This window comes from Dermacentor albipictus, chromosome 10, assembly GCF_038994185.2.
Source record: "Dermacentor albipictus isolate Rhodes 1998 colony chromosome 10, USDA_Dalb.pri_finalv2, whole genome shotgun sequence".
Classification (NCBI taxonomy): domain Eukaryota; kingdom Metazoa; phylum Arthropoda; class Arachnida; order Ixodida; family Ixodidae; genus Dermacentor; species Dermacentor albipictus.
In genome coordinates this window covers 6,485,001-6,495,000 of record NC_091830.1, presented here as the reverse complement: position 1 = coordinate 6,495,000, position 10,000 = coordinate 6,485,001, and the positions used below count along the sequence as shown (strand labels likewise).

At 52.7% G+C, this 10,000-nt stretch overlaps 2 protein-coding genes across 6 annotated transcripts in view; one reads left to right on the top strand and one right to left on the bottom strand.

Annotated features, from left to right (window-relative positions):
• LOC139051043 (beta-scruin-like) overlaps positions 1-6,539 on the top strand; it is a 32,248-nt gene extending 25,709 nt beyond the window's left edge. For all 3 annotated transcript variants that reach the window (XM_070528086.1, XM_070528084.1, XM_070528085.1), the window contains 3 exons: positions 898-1,240; positions 3,232-3,870; positions 5,892-6,539. In XM_070528086.1, coding sequence (XP_070384187.1) covers positions 898-1,240; positions 3,232-3,870; positions 5,892-6,458 — 1,549 coding nt within the window. In that variant the 3' untranslated portion in view covers positions 6,459-6,539. The remainder of the gene's footprint in view (positions 1-897; positions 1,241-3,231; positions 3,871-5,891) is intronic.
• The window catches only part of LOC139051046 (uncharacterized), a 16,326-nt gene continuing 12,814 nt past the window's right edge, over positions 6,489-10,000 (bottom strand). Inside the window, exons 4-5 of one of the 3 annotated variants that reach the window (XM_070528089.1) lie at positions 8,295-8,413; positions 6,503-6,624 (exon numbers count right to left, since the gene is read on the bottom strand). In XM_070528089.1, coding sequence (XP_070384190.1) covers positions 6,621-6,624; positions 8,295-8,413 — 123 coding nt within the window. In that variant the 3' untranslated portion in view covers positions 6,503-6,620. Of the gene's footprint in view, positions 6,625-6,682; positions 8,414-10,000 lie in introns of those variants that run through there. The other 2 variants (XM_070528090.1, XM_070528091.1) reach the window with 2 other exon arrangements.

Sequence of the window (10,000 nt, the reverse complement as noted above, 5' to 3'; positions counted from 1 at the left end):
GAGAGTGCACAGAAGCACATGTAGAACGAAGGATATTGTTGCAGCGCTCTTCTCACACATCACTTTCATTTTAGATAAACCAGCCTCGTCATAATTCTGAGCCCTTTGCTATAGCGTGTCTCGCAACCCAGGTGTTACTTTGTGCCGTAAAACTGCGTCGGTCGATAGGTGCATCGGCCAGTTATTCGATACGACGTGTTAACTGATTCTTCGTGACAGCACTAGGCTCTTTCATGCTTTTGCAGCTTCTATGGGGGACTTGACTGAAAAACAAAATTAACTCAGAGTGAGCTCTTGTTTGTGTCTTGTTCCTGCATCGTTGACGTTCGCGCTGTCTTCACCGCGCACAGTCGCCAGCTAAGCCATGCAGCGATTTTGTCGATAGCTAGGCGTATCGTTTCCATGCCAGCGTTTGCGCTTACGAACAAATAAGTACGGTATCATAGCGGAGAAAGGATCCTGCCAAGCGGGCTTCTCTGCGCTAGCTCTCTTATTGTGGAGAAGCCATTATCGACGAGTGTTTTTCAAGGGGTTACAGACACACGCATGAACATCTCCTGAGGCATGAGGCTGGCGTAAAAGCTTCCGGACCACGGCTGCCGAGATGGAGCTACAAGCACTGTCTGAAATGTTTAATTGAGTGCGGAATTGCAGTCTGAACAACAACAGTTCTGAACAACAACAACACAACAATTTCAGTCTGAACAACTCATTCATTTCGGGCGATATACACGCCTGAACCGCGAAGAAATTGAGCTTGTTCGCGGTACACAGCCTTCGGGATGCAAAGATATTGCTCTAAAGGACGTACTCAAAGACCTTCGGTCCCAGTTGCACAGTGTGACGGTTGTCGCCCGCGAAGAGTGCCGTAGTTGTTCAGCACCGCCGAACGCGCAGGTCGCGGCCCCGCACGTACCTGGCCGAGGACGGGCCGGCCATCGACTGGGACGCGAACGGAGTGGTCAAGAACTTCGAGAAGTGCTCGTACACGCGCGAGAACCAGGCGCTGAGGCACGACGCGGCCACTTGCATCCAGGACACGTACCGACGCCACCGCGGCTGGCCGCTGCGCTCGGTGCTTCCGCGGCTGGACTCCGAGATGGGCGCGGCGGAGACGGCCTACGCCGAGTTCGTGCCCACGTGGGTGGACTCGAGCGAGTCGCTGTCGACCAAAGTGCGTCGCGACGCCTCGCAGGACATGCAGGTCGACCTGACGCCTTACGAGGCGCAGCTTGATCTGGTACGACGAGCCGCCAGCTGTACGCGATGTGCGTCTTTCTTTTTTAACTTTAGTTTGCCCTTCGACATCGTGATTTCGCTACACGTGATTGTGAAGCCCTGCTGAAGTTCAAGGAGGAGCGGAAATTAGCTGTGGTCGCCGCGTATTACAGCAACTAGTAGGTGCGCCTGATAGCGGTGAAATTATATGCACCACTTTAATGCGCCACTTTCTCGTCCCCTGTCACGCGTTTCCTCCGTCATGAAGCGGCACCAACGTGCTCAAGTTCAGGTGTGCGTTCAGGTTCAGGTGTACGTTCAGTGTACGTGTCTGATGTAAGTGCGCTGCTTCAATATCATGTGGCTCACCAACTGGCCTATCAGTGTCTTTGAGGCCCTTTTGTATTTAATAAGGAGCATGCACAGAAACGAGCAAGCGTCGAATACGTTATAGCGAAGGGTACAGGCGTGTGCTTCAGGAGCGTCGTCAACGCCTCGCTCGAGAACAGAGGTCGCGCGCTCGGTGCCCGACGCTTGATCAACAGACCTGCCTGTGTATCGTGCAACGTTCTGGCTTGTTAATTAAACCACGTTGCAACGTTTCTTTTTTCTTCTTCCCGCCAAAAATCTGCGCCCTATATGATTCGCACAAGATTTGGTGCGTCTACATCTACCGCTGTCCCGCCATCTGTGGGTTTTCCAGGAGGGGTGATTTATTTTTGTGTGTCGCTGCTAGTTTTGATTGGGGTTTCTGCCTGCGGCCCCCTACATAGCAGTAAACCCTTCCGTTCAGCGGCCTTTCGACATGAAGTTCTTCCTCTCGTCCATTGCCGTGTATCGCCAACCAATCTCCTTTCAGAATAGAAGAATTTCTGAACTTCCAGAAGTATCTCGCTTCCTCTCACCAACTTCCGCTGCTTCATTTTCTTTGCTGGTGCAGCCCTGGTTCGTCCTTACTATACGCGGACAGCGCACCTCACTCGTTCCCCTTAATAATAAACACTGCGAAAAGCGTGGCACACAAAAGCCAGAGTGCAATTAACGCCACCAGTTACGTCGTTTTACTGCGCAGTGAAATCAGTCGCTTGTCCTCCGCCCTCCCTGTGTTCCACGATGTCCCATAGCATGCGTTATAACCCAATATACCAAGTCCTACACGCAACTGTTCTTCGGGACCGTCGTTACAGACGTCAGTGACCATGATCGTAGCTCTTATGGGTACTCCGACAACCTTGGTGGCTCGGCGACGTTCTGCCTGCTGCGCATGAGGTCGCGGATCGATTCCCGGCCACATTTCGACGTTGACGAAATGCAAAAAACGGTCGCGCATTTAGATTTAGCTTTACGTTAAAGAACCCCATGTGATCTATGTTAATCGGGATGCCAGCCACGACGGCTTGAAACCTTAAACTTACATTTCAGTTTTAATTTAATTTTTACACGTACTCGGTCCTCTCTCAGCCAAACACTTACTATGCAGCGTGGTTTCAGTGCTCTGGTTCAGTGGATATATGGGGTTCCACCACTGAGCATGACGCAGCGGTTCCCCACTTCGGCGGCCGCATTCCTATACGGCGGCAGAAAGCGGAAATGCTCTTGTAGCGGTCATTTTCGGGGCACGTTATAGAAACCCGAGTTGTCAAAACAAATGCGAAGTTCTCCACTATGCGGCGCCTATCATACTCGCTGTACTGCTTTAGGACGCGAAAGTCGGTCAATCTTACCCTTATCTCCTACGTACATCCCTACGGAGGCCAAGTTCATTCATTAGGCCAAGTTCGGAGACCAATTCATTCATTAACTCACTCACTCACTCACTCACTCACTCACTCACTCACTCACTCACTCACTCACTCACTCACTCACTCACTCACTCACTCACTCACTCACTCACTCACTCACTCACTCACTCACTCACTCACTCACTCACTCACTCACTCACTCACTCACTCACTCACTCACTCACTCACTCACTCACTCACTCACTCACTCACTCACTCATCGCGATTGTAGGTCACGCGGTGCCAGGCCTGGGTGCGCCGGTTCCTGGCACTGCGCCACTACAAGCGCGTCCACGCCCGAGTCCGGCCCCTGGTCGAGCTCGAGGCGGTGCTGGACGAAGACGACCCGTACCAGCACTTCCTGGTGCGCCACCCGGGCTCGCGGTCCGTGCCGGGCGTCACGTGGGACTCGTACCCGTCGCGGACGCTGCCGTGGCACGCCGGCGCGCTGCAGGACCCGGACTGCGCCGTCGTGCTCCTGCTGGGCGGCGTGGAGCCGGCCAAGAGCCACGAGCTGGCCACGGGCTGCGCCATGCTGCGCTACCACCCGCTCAAGCGCGAGCTGACGCGCTGCGGCCGGCTGCCCCAGCCGCGCCACAACCACACGGCCGCCTACCTGGACGGCTGCGTCTACCTGGTGGGCGGCTTCGACATGCGCAACACGCACCTGGCCATCAAGTACGCGACGCGCACCTGCTTCCGGATGCCGCTCGAGGAGAGCGGCGCCGGCCGGTGGGAGCGCGTGGCCGACATGAACCACGCGCGCTGCAACCACGCCACGGTCGCCATGGGCCACAAGCTGTACGCCGTCGCGGGCCAGGACGAGTTCGACCGCTTCCTCGCCTCGGTCGAGATCTACGACCCCGCGCAGGTTCGCTTTGTCGGGCGCTGCGCCGATTCGCCAAGGAGCGAAATGGCGTGCGTCCCACCCGCGAAAGCACATTCACCGTCATGTGAACACGCACTTAAGCTCCTTCTTGCGTCTCCTGCGGAGTCTTCGGGTTTTGGTGTCTTGAATATGTCAGCTCAGCGCGCCTTCCCTCCGAAGCGTTCCACGCCTGCTCTTTACAACCCGTGCTTATTAGGCCGCTACATGTCTTCATTGTGCGGATAAAATCTGACGATTGCTGAGCATATAGTAATCGACGTAACTGGCTTATAGTGAACTGATACCGCAGATGACACCTCCGGGGAAATTGGCCGCAAAAAATGTGTGTTGTGTGGTCTTGCTTTGCACATATATTCCATAAGTATGTGTAACACCAAACGACGAGTTTTCTGCGTACGTCAGCCCCGTAGTCACAAAACTGATCTTGCGTAAGAACATTTCACAGCGTTAATCTTCCAGTCACGCAAACAATATATCGGTCGCTCTGGAACGCGATGATACCCGCGGCAACGACCAACCATGGACGGTACTTGAGTGAAATAACTTTTACGAATATGAGCCTCATATTGTTTTTCTTTCTTTCTTAACTCGTTGATTGGTTATTAAGTGTTCATGTACGTTGAATTCTACAGGCGAAAGTCTTCATAATATTCGTGACGCGTCTCAGATAGGCTCACACGTGCGCAACTCGTTACTCGAAGATGGTTTCTCTGCAATGAAGGTTCTTCCGGAAAGAAGCCCACTTCACTCATTCCGAGTTTTAGCGGCGATAGCCCTTACACGGAAAGTGTTCACATTGTGTGGGTGTTTGAGGTTGTTTCTTCAAGAATGATAAGCATCGTCATAGAGAAACTAGGGATAAACAATAGTGGCATCCAGGATCGAACGTGGCCGTACGTTTTCGATTCTGAGACGGGCGCTTAACTAGCACACCTTGCGGATTCTTTGCAACCCGAAGCCGCGCCGCATTTGACATGCTTTTCAACTGGTTTAATTATTGCGCACCTGAGAAAGTAATGCGGAGTCTACACCTGTCTAATAAAGCAAAAAGCAAAAGAGAGAAAGAAGGACACACAAGTAGCTTAAAAAGCGCTGAACTTCTCAACCTATCTGGCTTGCTAGTCCAAGTATACTTGTACTAACAAAGAGTTTTGCAGCGCGAGTGGAGAGTTCATGAAGGCATCTCCTATCTATTTGCACTTCGAACGCTTGGTTTTCAAGGATAATCTACCAGCTAGTCCGTGAGCGAGTTATATTACCAACAGACGGTTATGTCTGACGACCAAAGGTGGTGGCTCAGTATAGCTGCGGCGTTTGCTACTGGGCACGATGTCGCGGGTACGATTACTTTGGGATTCCAAGCGCCGTCAAGCATTACATTTAGCGGAACAGCGGCGCGTATTAGCGTGTACGAATACCGGGAGACGTATGTAGAGGCGAGCAAGTGATGATGGTGTGGGCGACGTTTTCCTCCGATGTCGTTGTTCAACCAACGTGCGCAAAACGTTTGTTGCAATTTCTGGCTCTATTCCAATGACTTGCTAGCTTAATAAGCTTGTCGACAGCGGCATAAGCTACGCGGACACGTTTTCAGCTTCCTCGAAGAGGCGTTTCCAGAGCGTTACGATTTATTATGATAAGAGCGTCGCCCTGTTGTCATTCTGTTCTGTTTGAATCACTGTTTTCGGGTTCTGTTTGAATCGCTACAGTTATTCAAACATTACGGTGATTCAATTAGAGCATTAATCCAGCGATCAGCTGAGGTTCTAGCTACAATTAAGAGCTACGTCGGCAATCCGAGCGAGTTGTATATAATCTAGCACGGAGAAGAATGAGGCTGCTGCCCATGCGCAAGTCTGTCGGGGTTCTTGGCGCAGTGGGTCGACCGGAACAGTCCGTGAGATAACGAAACCACAGAGCGCGTGTAGACGCTCCCGGTTCCGCTGTATACCGCGTCAGGGCGTCTCCCGTGACGGGGCAACTTTGGTGCGCCCCCTCGGCAGGACCAGTGGACCGAGTGTCCGGTGCCGCTGTGCTGCAAGATGTCCGCGTGCGGCGCCGCGCTCCACGCCGGCAACCTGCACATCGCGGGCGGCGTGGTCCAGTCGCGGCGCCGCACGGACAAGGTGTTCCTGGTGCCCTCGGTCGAGCAGTGGGACTCGGCGTGCCAGCGGTGGCTGCGCGAGGCGGCCCAGCTGCCGTCGGGCCGCGGCTCGCTGGCGCTCGTCTCGTACATGGACCAGCTGTTCGCCGTGGGCGGCCTGACGCGCGGCGAGGACTGCCTGCTGGACGTGACCGCCGACGTGCTCTGGTACGACGCCAAGCGGGGCCTCTGGAGGCCCGCGGCGCCGCTCCCTCAGCCGCGGCACAGCGCGTGCGTGGTGAACGCGGACGACGCCATCCTGCTGTTCGGGGGCCTGGTGAACGCGAACCAGACCGAGGCCAGCGCGGACGTGCTCGCCTACGGCTTCCGCCAGGACCTGTGGGAGCCGGCGGCCCGGCTGCCCTGCGGCACCACCGGGTTCGCGGCCGTCGTGCTGCCGCGTCTGAAGCGACCGAACGCGCACTGACGACGACATCTCGCTCGGTTTCTTTTTCTTTTTTTTATTGTTGACGTCGACAGAACGGGATCGATTAAAACGCGCACCCGAGCCGCGGTCCGCAGTGTCGCTTGCCGCTGTCAGCTCGGAGCACGTTGGCCCTCCGGGCTTCCGTCTCCGACAGAGGTCTGGTCAGCTGCGCGGAAGAAAAGACGCATGCGTTGTTGACGCTGCGTGTGTGTGTGTTTGAAGGGGCAGCGAGTAGACCTTGCACTCGCGTGTTGTACGTAGGTTGCTGGTTACCAGTGTATCAGAGATAACTATATAGCGATAACAACGGGTAATTTTTCTTCCAGGTTGCAAAGGGCGCACCGTTGCTGGCGTCAGGAAGTGCGTGGAATGCACTGATTACTATATATTCCGTCATCTGAAAGCTTCTAAAGAGGAACGCAGCTGACGTGATTTCGGAAGCCTATACGTAAACTATTTCGGCTATCACGATGCAGTGTTATCAATGCTCCATAACTACGTCGTTAGCTTCTTTATACATGTGGTGTGATCGCGTTCTTGGGCCTTGTTCAATGAATTACAATACTTCCTATTACCATATTTTCTTGCCTTCTCCTCCAACTTTCGAAATGTGTTGTTCTTACGTGGGTTATACACATTTCAACGCCATATACTTGCAAGCATATCTGTGGCTGATTTCGCTATATTTCCTGTGGCACTCTAAAGCAGCAGCTTCTGCGGTAACCTTAACTTGCGTGCATGTCTCAGAAATCAAATAGCCCTAACTGGTTTCCATCTTTGCTGAAACAGCAAAGCCCGAATTTTTATCTAGAGCGGCGAGGCGGTGGATACACTGTGAGGCTAAGGTGATTATGTTTCTGCGCTGCTGCATCTTGAGAGAGCATACTTTCGGACAACAATATAACCGAGAAAACAGCCCGGAAGCCATCGCCTGGAATATGCGTCATAACCGCGAGTCAACGGACTCTGATTAGCAGGTATGACACGCTATTCAAATGCTGCTAAAACGACACAGACAGGTAGCAGCTCCGAAGCTTTGCCAACATTGTGTCAGTACTATATACTGTACTAATTTATTATCGAATTTAGCCACTGTGGAACCTCGTTGCTGGCCTTTTAAGCACGCACCGCAATGAAAATCGAGCGATAAATTGTGTACTCGTATAAGGAGCACGCAAACGCATGCGGAACTCGTCGACAGTGGTGGCTTTCCCGCATGGTGCAAATGTGTTGCGCGACAGACGACGATATTGGCGCAATACCCCAGATAGTCCAGTCCAGTGAGTTGCGCCATTGGGACAGGCACTTTATGGGAGGGCTAACAATCTATCTTGGCCATTGCATCACTCGTGCATAGCGTCTCTGACGGCGTGCGTTTTTTCATTGTAGGTCATAAAAACTTTCGTGCTTGTCACTGCTCTGTTCTTGCTCGAATTTTGCAGCAAGGTGGCATTTTTATGCCCCCGTCGTTATATAACACTCGACATTTTTACTTGCCTGATTTGTCAAAACAATTATACTAACATCAAGAAAAACATACTCGTAGTGACCACATCGCACCCTCCATTGAGTAGCTGAGACCAGTCTCGAAGGTCATGCTTTTGCCGTGCAGCAATCGTTGGAAACGACCAGATGACGTAAAGTTTTGGACAAGACAGCGAGACGCCTGGATGAAGACCAACATGACATAGTCTTTCTCGAAAGCCGGGCAAAGTAACGGTGCCAAGTGTTGCGTTGAACTATTCGGACCATAAAGTGCGATCTTGCTGCGAAATATGCGACAGAATAGAGCAGCGGTTAGCGCAACATCCTAATTTTATAATGTGTGGGCCTCACGGTGCCTTTTCTGCCGGAGACTCGTGACACGTTGTGTTCCTCGCCGCGGTCCGCTCGTCGGCGTGGACACCCGGCACGACTTTCAAGTGACCGCGGACGCTTCTCCCAACCTTGGATCCCTGTAAACTGTGCAGACATTACGACCTTATACTGCTCGTGCTTGCTTAACACATCGTTCAGCGCATTATGTACCAACGCTTCGTCCTTTTCTCGCTATTTGCACACTCCTAGATGTTCCCTTAATTGCGCCAGAGCAGGGTATACTTAGACTTTCTAGTGGTTAACGTCTGTGCCTTCTTTTTATCTCTTAGGCTCTGAGCTGTAACGTGCCACAGTGAGCGGACAAACCGTACAATAAAATTAGAAACGGGCAGAGGTCGCGCTTTCGTCATGCCGGGCTTGGCAGTTGAAGTATACTTTCCACTCGCGAAATACAGCGCCAAAGTGAAAGCTCCATCACTTATGGCGTTTTTCACTGGTCGATTCGGAGCAGGATTTCTTGCCCCGTGGCAACGAATCCGAATTTCACTGGTCGATCTGGAGCGGGTTCGCGCGTTCCACTGGTCGTTTCGGATCAACTCGCTCCGCGCCGGATCGCTCTCACTTGCTCCGCCGCCGAAGCGCGGATTCAGGCGGAAATAGCTCGCGTCACTTCCGTCTTCAAGCGAAATCGGTACCGGTTGGTACGCACAACATTGTGTTGCTTCGCAAAATGGCTGCGTTCGTTGCTGCTGCAGAGCTCGCGTTTAGCGATGAGAGCTCGGACGACAGCGATTACTAGGTGACGCAGGTGCTGTACGAAGCCTTCTATGCACGTTGTCCATGCATAATCCTTGCGGGCGCGACATGGAAATGACGGACTCTGCGATTGCCGTGGTCAAATTACGCACGGGGGACGGTGAGTTTGGTTGCCGTGGAAACGTAGAGAGCAGAAGTCGGGCATGGTTTCCGGAACCGGTTTGTGCGACGTGCACGCAGACTTCCGGTGTGATCCCCCACGGAGCATTTTTGCGCTCCGCTGGCCGATTCGGATTCGCGAAACCCGAGCGCTCGCTCGAGGATTTCGGCGGCCGCTCCAGATCGACCAGTGAAAAACGCCATTAGGTGTTTGATGGCATATACCGCGTGGCGCTGTCCGACCAAGTTGTTCTACGGGAACGGTGATATGACAAATTTATTGTCACACAAAGCGCAATGCGTCAATGTTCTATATTTTATTTGTGCGCTCACGTGTTACCAGCACTATACCGTGACATAACGCAACATAACACTGTCAAACAGGAACGGTGACATGCAAGCAGCAGCGCTTATCAGGCAAAAGGATAGAAAGTTGGGATAGTTGGTACGGTAAACATATTCTTGGTTTGTAGCGCGAAGTGACACACACGCACACGCACACACTAGAACGTCCTGTTTTCTAATCTCTGTGTGTGTCACTTCGCGCTACAAACCAAGAATATCTTATCAGGCAATTGATGTTTTGCTCGTAGTGAATTCTTCGCCCCAACTTCTGTGATGTTGCGGTTTTAGGCGCATGCAGGCCTTTACGTGATGTACAGATAGCGAAGGAACTGCGTCACGAAGCGTTTACATCCGTGGCCTCAAGCGGACTGGCGAGCAGCCCGTATTTCAGTGCGAGGCGCGGAAGACGCTCTCTGCAAAATAAATAAAAGGGAGGTTGTGCTAGATATGGTGTTCATATATCT